Genomic DNA, 26,597 nt, shown 5'->3' on the forward strand with positions numbered 1-26,597 from the left:
CACTGTACAAAAGTGAAGCTAAAATATGCCGGATGCCATGTTGTAATTTTGCAACCAGGGTGTGCGTAGTACTGATCAGGCGGAAGAGTCACGTCATCGTCAAGCACCCGCCCGCCCATCGCGATTCGGTGACAGCTTTCATTTATGACGTTTCACCCAATTTTTATGGCATAAAAAAACAAATTAAAATCAAACAAAGAGGAAATACAAACGTCTGAACATACATCAGAGGGATAAAAACTGCAACCAGCCACCAGGGGGCGATCGAGATGCTTTGGCTTCACTTTTTGGAAAGCTGTCAAGTTGTCCATCTTTACATACAGTCTACAGTTTATAATGTTGTATAAACTCTTTCAAATGTAACCAAAATATTTACAACTAAAATGCAGTAAAATATCTGATTTATCTGTTGTAGTGTCAAGGTGCCAAGGTGTAAGTTAATATGTCAGTTATTTGGAAAGTTATGGGTCTTTTAATGTGTATTCATTATAGCTTATAAATATTATAAATGTTTGTTTATTAAGGTGAGTAGCCCGGCTTTAGAGTAAGAGAACAGGGTAGTTTTAACTTTAAGAAACCTTAAGGGAAATAAGGCTTACGGGGGAAATAAAACTAAATGGAATGAATCAAATAAATCTTTCTTCAGTCCAATAAATATTAGGACTTGGCTGATTCTCAAAACACAATAAAATAATTAGTGAATTAAAGGTCTAATTTGTGTTGTCGTAAAATAAACCCTGTGGTTTCTTCCAACACATTGAAGTGCATGCTTATTTTACGAGGCTACACCTCCAGATGAACTTGTCTTCCTGTTCTAATGACAGAATTGAACCAGAAAATTGACTCCCCATAAAATCACCTTGCTACTGTGTTCACAGTCAACCTTTTGTCCACAGTCTACACACTATGTCACAATTAAAAAAGTCCTAGGTCTCGTGATTCTGGCTTCTGAAGGCACTTGTTTAATGTTCACAAGTCTAGACTGAACCGTTCAAGATCAAAAGGAGCATGCGGCATTTAAAGGAGCACTTAGTTGTGAAGCTAGACAGAGAATATACACATAAGATCTTTGAGTAAAACAGCCTGTAATAAGACAAATATGGCCCTGCAAATATAAACAATTCTTTAGAAGAAATTAATTACAATGCATGATTATGTTCTGCTGTATGTCTTTAAAAACATTCATAAGTAGAGATGATATTATGATCCGAGTGTCTCCAATAGTACACAATGCACTGATTATCCAGTCCCACAACTGTATTTGCCTGGGGTGAACCTGCCCTTTAGAAGATGATGATTCATTTTGTATTGTGTGTGTGTGTGTGTAGGGATTTATGCACTTTATCTGATTATCAGCGTTGATTCAACTTGTGGGTGGATAGAAAGTACAGCTGATTTCAAAGGCTTCATCAGCTCAGCAGCACTGTTGTGTGCATGTGCTTGTGTGCATGCGTGTGTTTGTGTGTGTGTGTGTGTGTGTGTGTGTGGGTGCATGTGCTTGTGTGCATGCATGTGTTTTTGTGTGTGTGTTTGTGTGTGTGTGTGTGTGCGTGCGTGTGTGTGTGTGTGTGTGTGTGTGTGTGTGTTTGTGTGTGTGTGTGTGTGTGTGTGTGTGCATGTGCTTGTGTGCATGCATGTGTTTTTGTGTGTGTGTGAGTGTGTGTGTGTGTGTGTGTGTGTGTGTGTGTGTGTGTGTGTGTGCGTGTGGGCAGATGTAAGGTGTGGTCTCACTGATGTATAGCCTGGAGGAACTTCCGCTGGTGTTTGCGGACTCTGGAGTGGTCGATCTTCTTCGCCATCTTGGTGTGTTTGTAGATGAGCCAGGTTTCCCTCAGCACGTTAGCCGCTGCATTCTTTATCTGCATGCCGACAATAAATAAACATACACACACAGTTAGTAACAGATAGCCCTTGGCAACCAATGCAGGCAACAGGTTGCCCAGCCCTGTTCTCTTTCTCCCTCCACTCCCCATTGTCTCCCTTGTAAAAAAACCCAAAACAACCCTAAACCTTCCTTTTCTTCTCAGAGGCTGCCCTCATTCTCTGTCTCTCTCTACACATACCGGCTTGCTTGCCAGTGCTTTTCATGCGCGCATAAACAGCTTTCTCCTTGGGGAGATTTGGCAATGAGAACCAACAGGAGTCTCTCCGTCACACACACTCCTTTTCTCTCTCCGTCTGTATGTATACCACATTATGCGTTAGACTAACTCAAATGGGCCACATCATCTCGGCTGGTTGGAAGCAATTCACTACAGTACCACCACAGTTCATTAAAACCAGTGATCTTCTATTTAATTATGACAGCAACTGAAAGAAACAATGGCGGAATGAGTTGCTGCTTCTTAAACCAGCTGTCAAAGACAATCCTTATCCCTGCAAAGGAGATACATAAGACAAATAGCCTATGTAATGAAGCTCATTGAAAGCCAGAGAGTCAACAGAGTGAAAAGAATAGTCCGGATTTTTTTGAAGTGGGGTTGTATGAGGTGCTAATCCATAGTCAGCGTATTACCTACGGTAGATGGCGGTCGGGACACCCCCAGTTTTGGAGAAGCAGGCAGGAGGAAAGGCAGCAGCTAAACTTATTTAAGCCACCTTAAAATCCTTTTACCTCACAAAACAAGGGAGATGCTGGTCTGCCACAGCCTTGATCAGTTCGTTAGTTAGTATTATTGTGTGACTTTGGTGTTTTAAATGGTTAAGAACGTACACAACTACCGGTACACCAGCAACCCTCTGTAAATATACTGTTTTTGTCAGTGTGGTGGTTAAACAGGGCTGTCTGATAGCAAAGTAAAGCGGTGAAAATATTCTAAATAATGCTTACACAACTATGGATACTGTAAGTACCTCATACATCGTAAATTCAAAAAGATCCATACTATCCCATGAATTCCAGGATGGTTATTTTTCTACGGTTTACAGGTCAGGCGTAGGCTTCAGTTGTTTTATACCATCTAAATGTGAGATTGCTGGGATTTAATAGAGGCCTCATTCAAAATGTCAATGTAGAATTTAGGTTGATTTCTGTGAAGAAGGACCAGGATTAATTTACATTAATGTATATCTATATCTGCTCCACTTTCATGTACATCTCTATAGGTTGCTATGTAATTACAACACAGGGGTCTGACACCCAGAAAAAAAGCACGGGTGGATACCGAAGAAAAGGGAGAGAGAATCTGTAAGGACATTAAATGAATGAGAGACTTCAAAGAGATGCTGAGCACTGAACAAAGAACAATTATACCCCCGTCTGAGGAGCACAAAAGACCCTGGCAGCTTGGCTAATCAGCACCTATCCACCGCAGTCAAGGACTGCTCACACACACATACACGCCTACACATAAACACATGCGGACAAACACACACTATTGGCCATAGATGAAGAGAGTAGGAGGCCCTGGGCCTTGCAGATGTGTTTTCAATGACACGGAGGAAGTCAAACCAAAAAGAGCTAATCCAACATACGACAGATAATTTATACAGTAAGACCCCTCCAGGAGATTATGTCATACAGCTAACTTGTCATGTTATCACTCTTAATGGCAGTTACAAACACTTACAATTCTTTCCTTTATACAGCTTGTTTAGTGATGAAATATTCAAATATAGCATGTAAATATCATGTGTATAAACCCAACAAGATAGGTAAAAAAATATATATATGAAGTATTCAGTTTACACCCTTGACCGATGCGATTTGCATATACATCTAGGGCTGGAGTATGAAGTAAAGCCTGCTTTCCCATGTTTCTCTCTCTGAGCCTCATCTCCCAGTGTGTATCAATAGGATTACAGAACTCCCATCCAACCATAGCAAGGGCAGCCACTGACAGAGTTGCAAGGATCCTGAAGAGGCATCATCAAAATGAAGACATTGTGGACCTATGGCGCTATACACCAACATCATCGCTTATATCTTGATGGTGGCGTTGCATTTTTTCAAGATAGTTCTTTTTAAAATAACCTTTGTAATCACAACTGCTTACACTAGCCTCGTGAGACCATCCTGATCTCGCGAACTCCATTGTATTTTAGTCACAGATCAGTCTGGTAACGTGTGTTGGAGAATATTTGGAGAAGTTTGCCAAGCGACCGAACCAATCAGCGTTGGTTTGGAGGCGGACTTAAGTATGACAAAACTAGAAGCAACTGTTCGGCGTAAACAACATGGCGGCTTCTGCGGATGAGATGGGCGCAGCTATCGACCAAGCCTCTCGCTAACGCGTTTTCTCTTGGATCCTTCGGTTGGAATATGGACCGGGCACCTGAAATTTTGCCTTTTATCTGTTACACAAACGGCAGATATCCTTTACCGACATGTTGCTTACTTTCTGAGCTTTGCCTCAACGCTGTTAGTATGTCATATGCTCCGTTGATCTGATTGGTTGATTTGGCCCATATATTTTCGCCCCTTCCCAAAAGATCTCCAAACGAGAGTTCCCATATGGATATGCTGAGCAAATGAAAATCATGCAAATCAATACATCTGGCGGAGTCAGGTTATGCTTACACTGCTGGAGAGGATATTTGCAACTAAATGTCAGTGAAAGCCAATAAAAAGTTAATTTGCCTCGATTATGCTTCCTCTCTAGTTTTAATCCTGGGCATGGTTACTGAAGAGCACATTTAATACCCCTCACATCTACCAACCCATTGGTAAATTGATATGTCAAATACTGTTTATGATTAATCACTGCAGGGTGAGTGAAATATGATGAATGATGGCATCTTGTGTCTGTCCAGCCAGCCGGCTTGCTATGGAAGTTTTTTACACAAACTTCCAACAACTGTTCAGGAAGCTATGCAAGCTATTGCACTGCCTCAGGCCATTTAATTAGAAGATGCTCAAGCTTCACCCCTTATTTAAATACTAGGGACTGCTCCGAATGCAAATGACAGGGACTGATAATATCACGCTTTGTATTTTACAGTTAATTATTTCTCCACCCTTTTTAATTTTTTTCCTTCTCTCATCCTAGGAATTAAAGGGGACCTATTTTTTTTTCTTCCAATTTTCAGGTTCATACTTGTATATTGTGTTTTCACTCGAACATCTTTACATGCTTTTATTTTTGGAAAACTTAATTAAAAAATTGAAGATTATTATTCTTATACTGTCTGTCTGAATAAACCTGCATTCACCCTCTGTCTGAAACATGCTGTTTTACCACATGTCTCTTTATTACCCCCCCCCCCCCCCCGAAAGCCCAGTCTGCTCTGATTGGTCAACATTTTTGAGTCTTCCGCTTTTGCCGTCTCTGTACCATCATTGCAGCCGAGGGGTGACATCACAACGGTATGGAAGTCCTGACAGTTTGTTTAAAGGCACAGTTTTTCCATAGAGACTCGTATGAGCCGCTAAGAATACTCCACAAGAAATCAAACGACGGCAGTAGCAGCTACCCCTGTGCCATATGGCCTGTACTTGGGCAACCATGTTGTTGCCATATGGCTGGTTTGGGTCAAAGATCTGTTCTGGTTGCTCCCCCACACAGCACACCTTATGGCAGGTACATGAGAAATCTGTTAGGACAAGGGGTTCCCACATCCTCAGCATGTTGGGTGGTTGATGACATATTGTGGAGAATAAATCAATCAGTACAAACAGAAATATTTTTAGAAATGTCAATACAGACACAAGCACTAAATAATAACAGTAATGTAATATATATTTTTTAAATAAACATAGATTAAAATATTTAGATATTTGTATCAAAAGGTGAAAAAGGGGTCTGAGACTTCATTTGTGGATCTGAATGTTTTTTCCTTCCACATTCCGTAGCGATGGAGACAGTTTTCTAACATCAGAGGAAAAATCTGAGGCTCCTGACCCTCCCAAACCAGGAGAGCCATCATGACCTACAGTTTGCATGCAAATACAGTAGTAATTAGGTGCTGTAGTGCTAGAGATACAATGGTGTTCTCTAGGAGAGCCGAAAAACAAATAAACAGACCAATTACCTTGGCAACAACCTCCCACATCATCCATGTGCCACGGCGCCATGCAACATTACCTACTTTGACCTTCCCCACACGGCCATGATGACACATGGGAGACACAAGGCTAACACACACACACACACACACACACACACACACACACACACACACACACACACACACACACACACACACACACACACACACACACACACACACACACACACACACACACACACACACACACACACACACACACACACACACACACACACACACACACACACACACACACACACACACACACACACACACACGACAAACAAATCAGTGAAATCATGACATAAAAATCAGGTTCCGCTGATTTTATCTGCGTATGTGTATCTCCTAAATGAGACCGGATCTAGACAGGGCTCCGTTAAAATGAAAAGCTCAATTAGTAATAAGTGAAAAACAACAAGAGATATGTGTAAAATGTAAAAGTGTCAAATTCATTATTGTCGCTGTCACAATATGTCCACGCTAACAATGATCCACGTGGCATGTGTGTGAATTAAAAGGCTGTTGGAAATGGAGTTATTTTTGCTATATGGATTGAAAGCTAGCTCAGTAGAGATCTTGGGGGGTTAGATTGCTCCCATTTGGCTAGTGGTGTAAACATTGGAAGGCATCGCAGCACCTCCTCCTTGGCTGGAGCCCAGAGTGCACGCTCAATATTCAGAGAGGGCAAAGCTCTGAAACATGCCACAGGGACTTCTTAAAGTGCTTTGATTTAACCAGTCGTCTGAGCGGAGGCAAAATTCACATTCTGAGTGCAAATTTATAGAAAGACTCAACATTTTTAACTTCGCAACTAGACTTAAAAAGCTCGAAATAAAAGTACTGACCTCGGAAACAGCCATATTCACGCAGCCAATTGCTTCAATGAATGGTATTTAATTGGTAGTGCCATCAGAAGTAAGGATATACCACTCCACTCCAGTGACTTAGCACCTACAGTAAGTGTGTCATGTCATTTTCAGTGTTGAGAGTGCTCTGTGAATGTTCAGGGGGATGTTCTGACCAGATCGACTTTCAGCAGTTCTCTGAATACTTCAGTACGGAGCCACATTAAACTGCTGCAACCAGAGTGCCAGCCTTTTAAACACACATCTAGCACTGTGCATCAAGACAACAACTCCTGACATCAAACATGACCACTTACAACCTCACACCCACACGCACACACACACGGCCCACGGTCGACTGAGGGTCAATGTTATGTAATTAACATTTGTATTAATCCTATCAAAGGGAGAGGAACACAATGAATTATGTTTTTAAAGCACATCATCCTCCGTGATAAGGTTATCAGGGCCTCTGCACCTCATCTGCACCACGCAAGACTTCAGTCTTGTCAGGTATGTCTAAAAATATGATCTGAGGATGAAAGCAGACAACACACGAAAGACGGAAAGGGAAAATATATAGTAGTATATGTGAGAGAGAGTAAACAGATGTCTGAGGAAGTTACTTTGCTCGCAGTCTCAGGGCTCTAGCTTAGTACAACCACACCCATTACACATGTGAAGATAAAGACAACAACATCAAACAAACACATTACCAACCACACGGTTCATTGGTTAAAAACGACACTGATTGGCATTTAATTGACATTCTTGGTAATTCTTCAAAGGGATGGAAACACCATTTCATGGACGTAGAAAGCCAGTGGGTGTGCTTTTCTGTCTATTTGTGTGTGTGTGCACACATACGATGACGGCAGGATGTCTGTCGTTGCATTATTCATTATAAAGCCTTTAGTGATTGTCTCTCTTGTTACGATGATATGGCAGAGAATTGCCCCAGCCATGTAAATCAATGTGCATACAACAGCTTCAATCATTGCTCTCTCAGTAATAGAGGGCATGAGACAATTACCACTGCATAAACTGAAGACCCATTGAAAGAAATGTCACCAAGCAGCACGCTGCATTGTGTTCAATGAAACTGCTGTACTTGATGAATGGCTTTGTTAAGATAGTGCTTTACTTGAATATGGAGGATGTATGGTATAGTCTTCTCCATTGTCTGGGTGGTGATCAGCATCAGTTTGATCTATATTTGTGCAATAATTTATAAATGATAGAAAATACCATTTTTTTCCATTTAAGATTTAAAGACTACATAGGATAAGCATACGACTACAGTTACCTGGGAGCCGAAATGAATTATGACTTTACTTAAATTGTTACCACATATGTCTTTAGCAGCAAAAATAAACACACAAATAGATTACAAATTAGTGTGATGCTGCTCTTTTGTATATTTACAGTCACGACAACCAGCTACGATTACACAACGTTTACCTAAATCAGTTACTGTAACACCTGATGGCAGGAAGTGTATACATCCCCAGGGTCCTATGGTCCACAGCTCAATATCCTCTTAATATGACACGTTAAAAACACTTTCAGCAAAGCTTTTCCCTCTAGGTCAAATGTTTCCCTTGGTCAGTTATGTTGAAATCACCCGCCTACAGCTTTTAGCTTACTGATGTTATACTGTCTGAAACCTATGCCCTGGAATTTGTTGAGAGACAGTGGCTGAATTGATTTTTACCATTCAAGCTCCATTTGTAGCATCGATTTTTCTTTGTTATTTTGCAATTTGAACTGTGAAGAAAGCCCATACTCATTTCTTTTGAGGACTCTAGGAACCTAAGGATAACCCCGATCAAACCTACTGAAATAAGAGTCTAAAGTCATGCCAGCATGTAAGGCTTTGATCTAAATGCTAATGTGAGCATGCCAATATGCTCATGGTGACTTTGCTTACATGCAGATCTTTCTTGCTACTTTGATATTTCACGAAAAGCCAAAGATGTCCACTTGTTAGTGGCCCAAGAGGAAAGGTCATAGGATGGCCAAATGGGATTCATCCTTCAGTGACCCACAAATAACACCAATATCATGCTGAGATTTCACTCTGGACCAAAGTGGTGTATTGACTGACTCACAGAATGACACACCATTGCTTACACTGATAAAAAAACATAACATCTAGTTCAAAATCCATTCAAATGGGGGTAAACACTTGGGAACAGTTGCTTTAGATGGTAAATTCATGCAAACACACACACACACACACACACACACACACACACACACACACACACACACACACACACACACACACACACACACACACACACACACACACACACACACACACACACACACACACACACACACACACACACACACACACACACACACACACACACACACACACACACACACACAGTTAAAGGTGTTAAACGTCTTGTGATGACACACTCTGGTTGACCTGGCCAGAGCCTGCGGGAAGGTGAGGTGTGAGCCTGTCTCTGACAGAGAGTCTGTTCAGGGTCTCTGTCGATATTTTAGCCACACTGAAATTATTGATAACCCTACCGCGCCGTTCAGTCACCCAGATACCCTGCTGCCATAATGTACTCTACATATTTGATATGGGAGCTATTTTTAAAACTTGGGTCTTTCAACTGTATGAAAAATTGAAAAGGACCGGAGGAGGGAGGGACTGAGAGATGGAAGGGAAGGAGGCAGGGGGGAGAGGGCAAAGGAGGGAGGAGAGGAGAGAAGGTAACATATAAAGAGAGAGACTGAAGGGGGAGAGAGAAGGGATTTACTATAAGAGAGACAAATGTCAAAGGAGTGGGGAGGTGGTAGGTTGGAAGAGGAAAAAGATCGGAGATGGTATATGAGGGACCAGATAAGAGAGTGAGGAAGAGATGACCTTTTATTGCCTTCACTCACTCAAATAACACATTCTGTCACAGACAGGGTGATAGTAGGATGTAGAAGTTTTGATAGGGTGAAGGATGGCACGTGAAAGGACAAGCCGTTTCGCTTAAATAATACTTAAATCAATCCAAAGGATAATTCCACATAAAACCTGTACTTCTATAAATGTAGTTCTGTTAATAATCTGAATCACGGTGTCAGCAGCGAACATGTGCTTACTTTTTACAAATTAAAGTTTTTAGTTATTTTCCACAAGATACACTCATTCATACCACACAAGCCTACACACCCTCTTGGTGAGTTGCGTGTCCATCATGAAGTTGTGTACGTGTTTCTCAGCCTTGGTCAGCTCCAGCTTCCTGGCTACCACGGCAACCACCAGAGCCGTACATCCCGCACCCTGAGAGAGAGGAGGGAGGAGGAGAAAACAGTCTGAGTCAGTCATTAAGGAGGAGGAATTGGTAAATCGGTGGCTTTTGGCTGGGGAATTAGCCCAGATGATTGAAGGGAGCGAGGACAAATATGAGGAAGGGATCCGCACGACAGACGGAGAAGTGAATGGGAGAAAGTAGAGGATTAAGAGGGATAGCTCTGTTCCAGATCCACATTTCCTCATGTTGAGCGGCGAGCCAAGTCTATTTTCACTTCCAATCCATCTGGTGTGAGATCCCTTCTATATCGCCTCTATATGGAGCTGGAAATTATTCTCTTAAAGATGAAAAAAACATCAAAGATCGACACCACCTAATTTAATTTAATTGGATGCTGTCAATCTGATTTACATGGTGTCAGTCTACTGTCACTACAGCCTCAAGGCCTGCAGGCAGTTTAAAAGTATGAAACCAAACTGGTTTGTCTGTATTCCAGCTCGACCCACACGGGACATATGGCAAATTCATTTGGGAGAGAGTGACAGCAGTCTCTCAACCAGAAAGGCATGCTTGAGAGCAGACGAGTAGCAGGAACACAGGGAGGAAGACAGACTTAATTAACTTTCAGATTAGACACTGTTTTCAGTGGGTCTGTGAGTGCTCACAGGTTCCTCTGAAGGGGCAGGCACCTAGAGGATTAAAAAAGCAAGAAAAGATAAAGAAAGTGAAGTGCTATGAGTAAATACAAATGGGGAAGGAAGGAAACATGGAGGTCAGCTGGAGAGAGGAGGTGAGGGTGTGTGCCAAAACAGGAGGACGGAAGGATGGAGAAGAAGGCAATGTTAATGAGGTCACATATCTCCTGATAAGTAATGAATTAAGATTAAGAGTGTTTAATGGAAGTGTATAAGTGCTCTTCCTTGCTGCTTGAGAGTGTGTGCAGAGAAAGGGAGAGAATACAAGAGATATAAGGAGAGAAACATAGCGAGCTCAAGAGCAAGGGACCATGCAACGTTTTGAAGCGTGTAGGAAATAGCCAAGACTCGATCGTGCACACTCTTCAACGATAAGACAGGTTTGCCTAAAATAACTTCGGCCGGGTTCAGTAAAAATGTAACGCACAAACAGGCATTAGTACCCACGTCTATACACTCATCCACTCTATTTGTGTTTATTCAAAAACTATGAATAAAACATGATGAGCGCCGATGGAAAACCCCTTAGAGTGTTCATACATGTCTGTGCTTTAGGGAAAACAGCCCTCAACAAATTGCTACAGTACAGCATGTCTAAGTGCAGCTCAGCGTGCACATACCCAACTGCGTGTGCGTGTGTCAAAATTGTCCTCCTCGGTCAGAAACAGTGGGGTGCTGATTGGTTTGTCAAGACAGGCTATGTGTGTAGGTGAATGTGTGTGTGTGTGAGAGAGAGAGTTTGTTTGTGCATACGCCTGCATCCATTTGATTTCAGCAGGGTTCCCTGTGCAATCTCCACAGAGTGACACGGCTGATGATGGCTGCGCTGCTGTGATTTGTTTCATACGCCCGGGTGTTTCCCTCGCTTCCTCCACTACAGCAGAGCCATCTACGTAACTGTCAGAAAAGGGGGAATCACCCATCTGTGCTCCTGTGCAACACCTACACACACACTCCAGGTTGAAAAAAAAATATGCATCTTAGAGTGCACAATACAACCACTTAGAGGCAGACAAAATACGTTTGAAAAGACAGCTACTCTGCATCTGTTTAACCTGATGATGAGTCTTCCAGAACTATATTAAGAGGCTCTTGTAAATGGAGGACCGACACAAACACGCATTTGGCATTTATAAGCAGCAGACGAATGGCTTACAAAACACTATAATGCAGTTACAAAGCAGATATATATGTCAGATCATTCTAAGTGTTGATTAAGGTATTATATTGTTTAAAACTTTGCATGTGAAGATATCATTTATATAGTTTCTATAAATGTTTTATTATATTGTCATTTATTATCCATTTCTACACCAGTGTCCACTTATAGGTGAGTTATACTGTAGTATGCTATTGTTGTTGACGAATACATTAATACATTTAACACTTATATCTGCTTACAACTACATCATAATATGCTATTAAACATTCATTAAATATGTATTTGCTGCTTCTAGAATTGCTAAATAGAGGTATGCAAATACACACATGCACGCATGAATGAAACCTTTATTGCCCCTTCGGGAATTTGCTTTGCGCAAAGATCATAAAAGAATATCGAAAGCAAAATCAACAAACCATTCATGGCAGCACATTATATGACATAAAACATAAGCATCATAAAAAACAGAATAAAAAAAACATTATTTAGGAAATGGAATAAACTGCACTATCTGATAAGAGATACAGACTTTTTGTTTTGTATAAGAACATGTTGTGGCAGTCTCACACACGCACGCACGCGAGCACGCACGCAAGCACGCAGGCAAGCATGCACGCCGCACGCACGCACGCACGCACGCACGCACGCACGCACGCACGCACGCACGCACGCACACACACACACACACACACACACACACACACACACACACACACACACACACACACACACACACACACACACACACACACACACACACACACACACACACACACACACACACACACACACACACACACACTTGGTACACCCCCAGGTGTCCTCGGGGCAGTGGTATATTCCAACACTGTTGGCCTTCATGTGTTGTCATAGTAACGACAGCAAGAATTTCCCCTATAGAAACTCATTACAATAATTGTCAAGAAAGAAAAAAAATCCTGTTCCCTGCCCTCAACCTTTTAACCCTTTTAAAAATCTTGTTTTCACTTCACTTCCACACTCTGCTTTCCCATGACCTGCTGCGCCTAGTTTCCCTGACCCATACAAGCCTAACGCTCACCCTACTTGCATCCTCACTCTTTCTCTGATGATCAACGAAAATAAACCACTCTGAAGAGTGCAGTGAGAGTGTGTTTGTGTGACAGGAGAGAAGAGTGTGTGTGGGAGTCACACTAAGAGTGTATGTCAAGCTCTCTGTCAGTGTTGTGTGGAGGATGCAGTCTGTAACAGTGGGTTTGGGACGCTCTGTATCCACCCCCTGTTTTTGTGTCTTTGTGAGCGTGTGTTAACATTACAGTAAGAGCCGCACTCTAAAACACAGATTTGATGATTCACCCAGCAAATGGGGGTCCGTGTATGTGTGTGTGTGTGTGTGTGTGATTGTGTGTGTTTATTCATACATTTAAAGAAAGTAGGTGAGCTCACAAATACAGAGAGGCTGGACGGACAGAGTGAGATTTTTAGGGGGGATGTTTTAGAGAAATATATACAACAAAATCTTAGTGACTCTAGGAGGTAATCAAGCCAGTTCTGCACACTACGAAGGCTAATAATTTCCAAAATGGCACTAGTTGTTGGGCAAAACAATCCTTAAAAATATTTTATCCTATTGTAATTCAAGTGTTCTGAGGGAAAACTAGACTTCTGCACCTCCTCTTGGCTTCGTATTCAGGGCTTAGAAAATCTAGCCGTGACGTGAGACTTTGGCCAATCACAGATCATTTCAGAGATAGAAAGCATTCCTATTGGCTGAGGACAGAGAGAGGAGAGGGAGAGCCACAGAAAGGGGTCTCACTCTGCTTCAAATTCTGGTGTTTTTTTTTTTTTACCCACTGCAACTTTAAGTATAGTAACTTAGTTGTTGTATAGAATATTGAGGGCTTTTGCAATTCATTCTCTTTTTTGATCCAGCATGCAGCGTTAAACATTATTTAAAGGCACAGAATAGCTTTATCGCTCAACTATGGCGGCTGCTGCTTGACTTCAGGTGGAATTAAGCAAAATACACTCTGCACTTGGCAAGTCAGTGTGTAAATGCAATAAAGAAGACTGATTCAGCGTAATAAAATGCTGTCTTAGCAGCTTATCATCTTATTTTCTCTATTTCTTGTTTATATAATCACTGAGCCAGTGGTCTCATTATCACATTTTACCATGTAACTTGACTGATCTGAGGAAGCTGGCAGCAGCAGCAGCAAGGGTTGGGGTGGTCGGAAACTAAATTATTTATATTTCATGATTATTATAGATTTTTTCCTTTGTCAAAAAGACTTGGGGCTAGACAAAAAACAATCCCAGCTACAGCCTCAGAAACGCGCCACTGAGGACTGTTAAGGGGTGCTCGATCAAATGCAAAGTGTTCTCCTTTTGTATTAAGACACTGTCTTTGTTTTTTATTCATTTAACAAGCACAACTAGGCTACTGGCATTATTAAAGCTTATGCGCAATCCCTCAGGTTTTGAAAACATAGAAAAGCATTACACACATCTTTAATTCAGAAAGTTACATTATTCCACAATTTTTTTGACAACAACAGATAAAACCTCAGGTGAGCACTCACGCATTGTGCAGTGACTTTCATCTCTTTAGGTAAACACAGTCTTCCATTACTCACTGCAATCTCCCCTTTGGCAAAATAAAACATGTTGCACACCGTGTCCTTTGAGAGAAATATTCCCAGAGAACATACAAATTATCATATTTGAGTCATTTTTCTTTCCTGACCTTATAAAGAATACGCAAAAGCCTCCATACTGAGTCGCACATTTAATTTGAATTTACTTGACATTTAGCTGTAGAGTTATTAAGAAAACTCATTTATTATTGCATTTGAAATGACAAAAATGTCCTCCAATTAATCAGAGCAGTGTATGATAATATGATAGCAGTGTAAGAGATGAGTAGAGTCTACATTTAAAATGACTAAATTACTTGACCAATTAGACCAATTTCCAAAAAGTTGTGGCAATTCCCTTTAACAAAAAGTACGCTAGAAATGAAGAAAGGTCCAGTAAGACAAAATAAAAGCAGGGAATGAGAAAAAGTCAGAAAGAAAGAAATAGTTTGAGGAGGAAAGAACACCTGTGAAGTGATGCAAATAGAGGAGCAGTCGGCAGCTTAAACACTGATACTAACAGATGGATGGTAGATAGAAATAAACACTACCCTCAGGGAAGGAGAGACGGACAGAAAGGAAGAGAGAAATGGAGGGATTCATAGAAAGAGAGAAATGGACTGAGAGAGGGAGAGAGAGAGAGAGAGAGAGAGAGAGAGAGAGAGAGAGAGAGAGAGAGAGAGAGAGAAACGGAGAGTGGGAGGACATGGCACACTGAAAGGTGGGACCTTCATTATGCAATGAGGACAAACAAGGGAACAACACACTCACACAAATACACACACACACACACACACACACACACACACACACACACACACACACACACACACACACACACACACACACACACACACACACACACACACACACACACACACACACACACACACACACACACACACACACACACACACACACACACACCTCAAAAGTGCTCTTGTTTGCACGCCCTACACGCACAGAAGCACAGATGCACAGATGCACGCTAATTCAAGGAGGATTGCCCAAATTACACAAATGGCAGAATTTCTCTCGCAAATGACAGCATGCTCTCTAATCTGCTGACCTTTGAACGAGGCAAGGACAGCGCCAGGGGGATGGAGAGCAAGAGACAGAGAGAAAGAGAGAGAGAAAGAGAAAGAGAAAGAGAGGGGGGAGTGGGAGGAAATGTACTGACCATGATTCCTGTGAGCAGACAGACTCCTTTGCCACAGTAGGTGTGAGGCACCATGTCTCCGTAGCCGATGGACAAGAAAGTGATGGAGATGAGCCACATGGCTCCCAGGAAGTTACTGGTCACATCCTGGGCATCATGATACCTAAAAAGAAACGTATCCATGTTCAAAGGATAAAGTCAGTCAATAGTAAAATATATAAATAAATAACAAAACAAAGATAACCAGCCCACTGGTCCTGTCTGCAAATGTGGGTGTGAAAAACTGAAACACGTGACCCTATTTTCTTTTGCCTGCCACAGAAAACAACACATAAACAGCAGCCATCATGCCTGCCCAATGGACAACTCTGTTGCCGTAGCAACCAAACCTGGTGCAGATCTGAAAACAAAGTTGATTTCTCGAGAACTATTCAACAGAAACACGTAGATTTTAGCCTTGAATGTTGACAATAGGTTTATGTGCTCTGAGCACTCTTTTCTCTTGCCTGAAGTAACACATTTTCTAAATTCTTCAATTTGCATCTTGTTTGAAGCAGCTTAATTGAGTTTTATATTTTTTTTTCCCTTGCTTCGATAATTTCGTTTGCAGAGGAGAGGAAATGCCAATTAAAGTTGGATGCAGACCAAATATGGCTTCCTAGCAGCCGGGCAGTGATGCATTTAATCAAGCTTGTTAACCAACTGACATTTTCCCATATTTCCTTGATTATATCCAAGAGAGTTTAAACATATTAAGAAAGGGATGGGCTCTTTTGCTTTCCACTTGATGTGACATCAGTGATAATACATCATTCATAAAATCAGATGATGAATCTTTAAATGTGAGCGGACAATTGGATTTAGAGTTTGAAACAGTGTTTCTCAATAACAGCGAGACGGCTATGTCAGTAGTTATATCGTATTGGAGCATCTGCCTGCTGGGGTCAAATAACGTAAAATTAATCACCAGTCTGCAGCCGTAAATCACAGCTGCCAGGTGTTTTATGTACAATATATAATAATCTCTGTGTGTGCAGAAAAACTTTCAGGAAAACCCCAGAAAAAATATTACAAATGCTCTGAGAGATGGAGCATTTGTAAGGAGCATTCAGTTGAACTCCAAATTTAGCACGTATACGCAGTAAATAAATCTCTGTTTGTAACTACATTATCATATCGTTGTGTGTATTTTTAATATTCATTATGCACTTGTCAAAAACTATTAATATTCCTGTGAAGCATTTGTACTTTGTAACATGTAAACTATAAATGATGGATGAATGATTAATAATATATACAACAGTTGTAATTATGGGGTATAATGTGTTATTTATTGAATGTATTAATTCATTATTCATTCATTTATAAATACTTTCTCACTGAGGAAACACCATCCACTCATGAAGGCAATGAGATGCAGCTGGTCTGAGAGAAATGTAGCAAATGGACCTTTAGTTAAAACAATGTGTAAACTTGGAAATGAGATTATGGTTTTCTTACTTAAATGAGAATATTGAATTTTAATACTCTCATATATATTTGCTGTATATAAAGCCAGCAGTTGGTTAACTTAGCGTAGCATAAAGACTATAAACAGGGAAATCAGCTAACGTGGCTCTGTTAAAGGGTAACAAAATCTGCTTATCAACTATTTTCAGTCTTTTTGCTAAGCTAACCGGCTGCTGGCTGTCACTTTATATTAACCAGCCAGACATGACAGTGGTAACAATCTTCTCATCCAGCTCTTTCCCCCCCAAATACTATTTCCAAGGTCAAGAATGAACCTTCCAGATCCAAACACATTAATTTACAGTTCTGTTAACTTTCCTGCAAATGATTTGTATAAACAGTTTAAAAAATGTTTAATTACTTCAGTCATTATTATTATCGGCTTATCCGGGGTCGGGTCGTAGGGGCAGCAGCTTTAGCAGGGGACGCCAAACTTCCCTTTCCCGGGCCACATTAACCAGCTCTAACTGGGGGATCCCGAGGCGTTCCCAGGCTAGTGTGGAGATATAATCTCTCCACCTGGTCCTGGGTCTTCCCAGAGGCCTCCTCCCAGCTGGATGTGCCTGGAACACCTCCCTAGGGAGACGCCCAGGGAGCATCCTTACTAGATGCCCGAACCACCTCAACTGGCTCGTGTACATTATTATTTAAACATAATTTTTTGGGCAATTTGCTGCTCCAAGCACTGTGCCACCGGCCGCCTCAACTTCAGTTATTATTTGATATGTTCATCAGTTACAAATGCATCATAAGAGAGGGTGTAGTTGCTGAGAAATTATCAAATATAAACGTCCTTATGTTGGCTTAAAACTACATTATAGTCTGCTACAACAAATTTAATTAGTATTTGAATACTGCCTATGCAATGCTGAATGGGGGTGGGGGGAAAATAAAGTGTTGTCTTTCAGGACACAATTATATTGTGGATTTATGGACAAACGCAGTAACAACTCCATCGCCTGGATCAAATTAAGTGTACAACTGGTGAGAAAGCCTCATAAACTGAAGTCTAAAGATGGATAATGTTGCACACATGTCCCAGATTATATTTCCTGCCAATTCAATTCCTCATTCAATCACAGTTCATCACTCGGCCTCACTCTCACACACACACACGCACACACACACACACAAACACACGCTAAAAAAAACAACAACAGCCAAATGAACCGGCTTTGTTACTGACCTCTCACACACTCGTACGGTCCAGGCAGCGATGATCCACAGGGAGATGCTGAAGACCAGCAGTACCGTCCCGGGACAGATAGTCATGAGGGTTTTCATGACAAACCGCGTGTTAAAATGCACCTGTAATACGCACACACACACACACACACACACACACACACACACACACACACACACACACACACACACACACACACACACACACACACACACACACACACACACACACACACACACACACACACACACACACACACACACACACACACACACACACACACACATACACACACACACACACACACACACACACAGCTAATAAATGACATTGCAATACATTTTTTTTTACATGGGTTAGTATTGTGTTACTCTGAATCCCCATCCTGTACACCCACATGGACCTGATGTTTTACTAATTAGTCTTCTGAGTAGCTTTTGAAGGTAGCAGCACTCTGAGAATCTCCACTGTAATTGGAGTCAAGATCGGGACTCGCCCTCTGACTCGGGTCAAGCTATACAGTGTCTTTGAGTAATTGGCCTATTTCAGTGTATTCTTTTTATTTTTTTATCTGTGGCTCATTTGTCAGCAACTTCTGACAGATGGATGATCTGAGAGCAACGACTGAGCCCTGGAAGGGTTAAGCAGCTGATAAATGAGTTGTCATTGTTAGAGCTGCACTTCAATGGCAGCTTCACCTCGTCTCACTGTGGCTGTAGCCCGAGGGTCAGAGTAGTGCCAACGCAGATACACTCGCAACCTGCTAAATTACCCATCAAAAATCGACTCTATCTCTCCCGCTGCCCTCCTCTCCTCTCCTCCTCCTCCTCCTCTTCCTCCTCCTATGTGTAGTTTGCATATATTTCCACCACACACTACATCCCTACTTCCTGATTTTACAATAATGTTTATCGTTTAAAGACATTATAGACGTGTCACCAATCATTTATTGCATTGCTTGTACTCCTTTCTTGTATTGCAATCTCATTTGAGTCTTTCTTTTTATGCCCCATTTGAGCCGCAATATCTTGCTCTCATTTCATGCTTCCCTCTCGTAGCTGTATCCGCCACAGCTTACATCTATGTCTCCATGTACGCGATGACAAAAGGAGAGGAAGGGCATTTGAACTGGTAGATGAAAAGAACAGGGGGACTAGAAGGACAGAGCGGAAGAAAGGGCTTGAGATAGTTAGAGAGATAGAGGCCAGGAATAAAATGGACAGGGCAGACACAGATTTCATTCAAGAGCTCTTGACACACACACACACACCGGCAAGCACAAACCCTTCTGACCTTATTGAGGGCACCTATACTCCTGGAGGAGGCGTCGGTGAAGAGTTTGCTGTGTAGGAGCATGACTCTGGCGATGAGGTAGAGGCGCAGGAACATGGGCACGCTCAGCACCATGTCCAGGTCAGCCTCGGCCTGCGATGGTGCGTATGAGAAGGCAAGCCGCGCCCGCCACTGAAACTTAAAGTCCCCTGGCACTGGATGCACCGCAGACACCAGCAGCTCCAGAGCGATCAGCAGAACCCTCTCCATCGTCATGGCGATGCGCCAGTCGTCTGCTCCGTTGTCGATGACAAACAGCTGCAGGGTCAGGAAGGACATAAAGAGAGTTAAAAGAGATGCGGCGCTTTGAGAACTGTTCATCATGATCCTCTTCTGGCACACTTCACTCATCAGTACAGCTGACTGATCGGATGATCAAAGAAACAAGCAGCCATTTAGAGTAAACGTCTCTTTCCTGAAATTTAAAACAACATTCATCTATCAGTAATCTATTCAGTGCTTTTGCTCATTTTCATATAACCTACAACTCTTAATACAATGAAACTAAAATTCATCTGATGTGGCTGTTCTTCAGCAAAACAGGCACCTAATGATCACAATCACAATATTTTTCTGAAAAATAAAAAAAGACCACTACACCTAACTTCTGCCAGTGTCATGAGCATGTGCATGTGCCTAACACCATTACTTTAATTGCAGTTTTCCCTCACTGTATATTAATGTTTTGAGCCCGTAATTGCTGTGGTTACTCCTGTTATTGTGGCCGAGACGGTCGTTAGAAGGAAGTGGTAAGAGCAAGGTTTCATTATAGGGGCCCTCCCTCCAGACGGTGCTGACAGGAACTGGGAGATGGGGGGGTGGTGATGGTGGTGGGTGATGAGAGGACAACGTGTTGGAAAGAGATGGATGAAGTGCAGAGGAAATGAAGAGATTAAGGTAGGAACGAGGAAATATGAGGGAAAGGAGGACACCGCAAAAAAAAGAAAAAAGGAGTGCCTAAAGTTGTCTGTTTTCATTCCCAGTGCATTATATTAACTTTAAACAAGGCCATGTTGACTCTCACTATTGTTAATGCTGTTTTTGCATACTTGATTTATACATTTATGGAATTGCTGTTGTTGCTGTTTTAATATAACTTTTTGTGAGTCTGTGAAACTAAAATAAATAAATAAAGTGGCTCATTCTTCAACCCCAATACTGGCGGTTTGACCGGCATATCGAAGTGTCTTTGAGCAAAACACTGAACCCTAAGTTGCTACCCACATGCTACAAGTATGGCGCTGTCCACTGCTTCTAACACTTATGATGTGTTAAATGCTGAGTTTGAATTTCACTACATTGTCTGTGACAAATAAACACATATAAAAATTAAGAGAGAAATAAGAGAGAAAGTGGAGCTTTTTGAATCTTGCATCTTCAACCAAAAATAACTTGTCTCAGGAGTTTTCTAGGAGTGCATGCCTGTAAACAAAGCTTCAGAAAAAGCAAGAAACAGTTGCTCTTGATTGTACAATATTCTTAAGGCATTGATTTACAATGGAAACAGGTTTGAATCTTGGGACTAATAGAAGATTCTTGCAGTGGACTGAAAAGGTCAAAGAGAGTAAGAAGCACAAAATAGTTCCTAGAAAGAAATGCCGGGGGAAGGTGAGATGAATGAGGATCCCCCCTGCTGCAAATCAGCAAAGATTACCAGATTCTGTACTGCCTCACAAAACAGCCAGAGCTAGCAATTGCTCTTCACCACATGAATTATCTCCAGGGCATTGAGCCCACACAAACATTTCTTTAGGAAAACAAAAAGCTACAATAACAGGTCAAACGTCAGACCAAGTCATGACAGCCGGCCGCTAGCCAACTGTCATGAGGAAGGCGGACTGAAGCTCTGCCACTTCCTCAACCGCCTTTAGATACACATGCTGCATATTTCATCTATTATCTGTAGCGCAGCAGGATGTATGTTTCCCTTGTTCTACTCTTGTAACATGTGTACGCACACGTGAACGCACATGTTACACACACACACACACACACACACACACACACACACACACACACACACACACACACACACACACACACACACACACACACACACACACACACACACACACACACACACACACACACACACACACACACACACACACACACACACACACACACACACACACACACACACACACACACACACACACACACACACACACCTGAGTCATTGTGTAAGCTATCATCTGAACCAGGGGTCAAATGCTGTTTGTATTCTTTAATGATTTCAGTGTGCATGCCCGTGTGTGTGTGTGTGTATGTGTGTGTGTGTGTGTGTGTGTGTGTGTCTACACTGTATTTGTGTATGCCTGAGTTAGTTTGAGAGAGTGTGCAGACCCAGCCTCGTCATGGTGACTGTTGCCAAGGCGACAACATCAAAGAGCAGCCAAGCTTAATTAGGATCCCCAGTGAGAGAGAGAGAGAGAGAGAGAGAGAGAGAGAGAGGGAGAGAGGGAGAGAGGGAGGAAGATACAAAAAGAGAGAAACGCAGTTAGAGACGAAGAAGAAAAAAAGGAGATACAGGGCATAAGACGGAGAGGTGTGTGTGACAGAGAGTGAAGAGAGGAAAGCACAGACAGGCTGTCTAACACTTGCAGAGGTTTATGCGTGTGTAGTCACAATTTGGAGAGAAAATTCACACAGATTACGGGGATTCACCTCCCATTTTGGGACAAAAAGCTGGTTCCCATATAAGATAAATCACTACATTTCAGGGTTGAGACTTGTTTGATGAATCTAGTTAAGTTGAGGATTGTAATTAGGCGTGTAGTAGTTAGGGTTTGTCTCCAGATAATGTCCTCCTTGACAGCAATGAGTTGCTATGTGTGCTTGTTTAAGCCAGAGATAGGGTACCAAACTTAATGCATATTCATTCACACTTTCAAAATTGCTTTTTCATCTGCAAACCAGACATTATTCATCAGCCCTGTCCTTCTCTTTTTCTTTCTACCTCACTATTTTTCCTCCTTCCAACATCCCTCACTCCCCACCCTCGTCCCTCTGAATGACATCACTCCAAATCAAAACAGAGGTGATCCAGTTTCTTGCCACCGGAGGAAGCGAGCGGCTCTCCCTTCCTCTTCCCTCTTCCCTCCCGTCCCTTCCTGTCCCGTCCTCTCTCTTGCTCCTGCTGTCGGTCTTTTCCTGGCTAAATCGCCGTGAGGAAGGGATAAATAATTAAATTCCATTAGGAAAGTAATCTGTCAATGGTGAGTGAGTGAGTGCCACTGCCCCAACATGATGAGGACAGAGGGAGAGAATGAGAGAGGAGGGGCTGGGAAGAGGAAAAGTCTATGTATATGTGTGTGCGTGTGGGAGGGTCTGTGTGTTTTGCGAGAGAGGGAGTTCAAACACAAACTGTCAACTCTATGAGGAGAGAAACAGGGGGGAAGGTCAGGGGAAAAGCAAAGCTTAATAAACTGGGGCATGAAGAACAAGCCCACAGGGAAAAATGAACAAGATCATGGGAAATCTTTTGGTATTTTCTTAAATTTAACATAACATGGCATCACAGCCAAGAGGGCAAGGGACAAGGAAAGGCACAGAAAGTAGACAGGACAGAAGGAGGGCAAAAAAAAAGAGCAAAGACAAAATAAAAAACGGGCCATTTGGAGAGGCAAAAACAAAACAGTAGAGACGTGTGAAATTGAGAGCTCCAAAGAGGCTGAGGCGTCTTCACAGGTGAAGGTGTGAGGTCGAGGAGGAGCATCTTCAGCTGCTACAACTGCAACCTGCTGGATGGGTTCGTCACCCCTCCATCTTTCCTCCTCAGCCTTCCATCCGCCGTGCCTCGACCCCTTCCTGTGCCTGCGGACATCGTACCTCGGTAATCGCGTTATGTCCCTGATTGCAGATGCCTCTCATCATGCAACCAGACACAGCACTGGCCAGACTAAGCGAGCAAGCGGGATATGCAGGGGCAGTTTTGCACACATGCATACACGGGTCCAGACAGCCTTGTCAAAGCAGCACAGACTCTCAAAAAGAGGTAGATGCGGACAAATAAGCCTTAAGTCGGCATTTCCCAGAGGGGGGAAAAGACTAAACCTCAGTCTGGGAGGAGACAGCCCAAATCACTGAAGAACACAGTGACAGAGCGAACACTGAAAAGCATGCATGCATACTTGTACACACAGTCACACCTCTGGGAAATGTCTGGGTCCTACAGCATGGAAATCCCTAGAACAGGCAGAAAATAACTGGGGCGAGACAAACACACAAGTGGATTCACACACCCAGATATATGTTAATACGCAGAGAGGGTTACACGCCTTTCTTGACTGTAATTGTAGCACTGAGGGAACACCCCCGTGGCTGTTTCTACACAGATAAGAGGAAAGGAAGGGGACAGGGTGTCATGGAAGTGAAAAGGAAGTGTTGGAAAGGGTGAAAGATGTGGAAAGGTGCATGGTTTCTGTGCGTGCATGTTTGCCACTAGAAAGTCTAAAAACAGCAACAGGGAGAGAGTGAAGAAAGGATTCCACCAGCGGTTTCTTGAGACCAAGATTCTCCTTCATTCAGTGCAAATACGAAACACAAACTGTAAATAAAAGTGGCCAGAGGCTAGCAAGACATAATGGCATCTGATAAATGAACCTTTCCCGGAAATACAGTAAGCGGGTGAGATGCTTATATTATGTCTACAGTCTAAGGAGGATGCTGTGGTTTACCTCACTGTCACTTCTCTTCCATTATTGTTCTGAGGGCAGGTGTACATTATGCACAATCTGCAGACCATGACATCATGAAATAACTGTCGAAGTAATAGACATCTCAGGACGGCAGCTTGATTTGAAAGAAGACAACCTCTTTTGGAAAAAGGCTGCTCACTTTATTTTTCCTAATACCATCTGCCTGTTTTTGAATGGCAGAGTGCCAAGCTGGTGTAATCTTGATCAATGAACTGCTTCTAAAATCCCCTAAAAGTAACTGAATAACGCAGTTTGCCAATGCTAAAAGTGCACTAATGGACTGAAGAAATATCCCTTTCCTTCACACACTCTCCTAGAGTTTCTATTTGATTCATTTCAACTACAATTACATTTTTGCCTTTCAAGTCTGACGTTCTTGCAAGTTTATGAGCTAAAGTGAATCCTTTGATTCTGTTTCTTGTTGTTGAGAATATAAAAATGTGTGTGTGTGTGTGTGTGAAGAAAGGCCACTGGTGAGGTGTCAGCTTAGTGAGTCACGAAACAGACCAGATCATCAAATACATGAATGCGCATGTATTGACATCCCATGAAATGAAATGCTCCATCATGGTTTTTTAAGCAAACATTTAGCCTGGTTTTGGCCCAATGAATCATTTCTCTTTCTGATTAGCCAAGGGGTCACTTGGAAACTGTGGTTCATAATAACAGCAGGTTTTTCTTGGTTTATCATGGACTAGACCAATGATATTCCACTCCCCAGTCTCCATTATTCCTGGCTAACATCATTTACTCAGAAACAATGTTAACTCAAACTAATGGTGTGCGGTTGCACAGATTGGACAGTCAATCACAACAGACAGCAAAATGTCTCCTGAGTTTATGGTGGTGATAACAATCTCTGCTCCAATTCTAATAATATCTGTACCAGTTTCCATCTGTTATCTGTTGTCTGAACACAGTAACAAAGAATCAGCAAAGCAGTCTTACAAACTAACTACTTTATACCTACTCATAAAAAATACAGAAATACATGCTTAAGATGCCTAATGCAAATCTCCATTGCACACATCTGAACTGTACAGTAGTATATTTGAGCGGAAATGATTAATTCCAGACTGCTTTCAGATGAAATGTCATAACTTTTTCACCTTGGCAGAGCCAGCAGGATCTGATGGCCACTTGCGGTCCAATCTTGTGCTTTTATGCAAATTGCACAGCAGAGCTAGAAATACCAGCCTTGGCACACCAATCACCACCTGAACAAGCACTTGAGAATTGTATATTTTTGCCAAGGTTTAGGACATTATCAGGGCAAAGAAGGGCATATTTCTCTCAAAGGAGAAAATGAAGGAACAAGCACACATTTTCATCATTTTTCAACTTTAAACATTGTCCTTTGCCAGCAATACATGTCCATACATGTTTTTATACAATAATGTGGTAATGGCTCTCTAATGCCACAACACTGACCAGTAAAACTTAAAAGTAAATAATAGATGAAGATCAGATTGTAGGGATAATGTCTTTTAGATCCAGTACAAATCCATATTTAGTTTAAGGAGGCTTCTTGGGATAAGTTTGCTCAAAGAAGTAGGTACAGTAAGGACAACCAGAGAACATGACATACTTGATACCACTGTGTTAAGAATCAGAAGCCATGCCAGAACAATGTTGAGACATGACTGATAACTGTGAAAGTCTAACATTTGGGTATTTAACCAGCAAATATCTCAATGATATAGAGAATACGCCAATATACTAACTTTTGCGCCACTGTTTTAATCTGAACAAACAGTAAACTAATGAAATGAAATGAAAAAGTGCCAGCATTCTTTTGTTCAAGTTTGCATTTGATTTATCATTTGGCCAGAAATTTATCTTTCCAGTTTGCGGGATTAGAAATGAAAGAAACAAAACCAGAAGCGTCAATGTGGCATAGCTGACGAAGCACAACTTAAAACTGCAATGTTCTCACTCCAAATCAAACAGTGCTAATGTCAGCTCCCTGTCACTTTTTACTGTAACAAAAACATTTAAAGCACATACACTTTTGCTGCACGGTCATGTCGCTTACAGCTTTCTCCCATCTGCTCAAAGCAGAGAACAATTATTTCTCTTCAATAATGGGATAATTATTGTCAATAGTGAACAAAAGCTCAAATTATTTTCTTTG

At 41.9% G+C, this 26,597-nt stretch overlaps 1 protein-coding gene across 1 annotated transcript in view; it reads right to left on the reverse strand.

The window, feature by feature from the left end:
- kcnn3 (potassium intermediate/small conductance calcium-activated channel, subfamily N, member 3) overlaps positions 1–26,597 on the reverse strand; it is a 57,272-nt gene that overhangs the window by 4,640 nt on the left and 26,035 nt on the right. The window contains exons 4-8 of the mRNA XM_083918465.1: positions 19,725–20,021; positions 18,432–18,553; positions 15,758–15,899; positions 10,024–10,134; positions 1,732–1,859 (exon numbers count right to left, since the gene is read on the reverse strand). Of these exons, the coding sequence (XP_083774591.1) occupies positions 1,732–1,859; positions 10,024–10,134; positions 15,758–15,899; positions 18,432–18,553; positions 19,725–20,021 (800 nt within the window). The remainder of the gene's footprint in view (positions 1–1,731; positions 1,860–10,023; positions 10,135–15,757; positions 15,900–18,431; positions 18,554–19,724; positions 20,022–26,597) is intronic.

Source organism: Echiichthys vipera (assembly GCF_963691815.1).
Source record: "Echiichthys vipera genome assembly, chromosome: 8".
Taxonomy (NCBI): Eukaryota; Metazoa; Chordata; class Actinopteri; order Perciformes; family Trachinidae; genus Echiichthys; species Echiichthys vipera.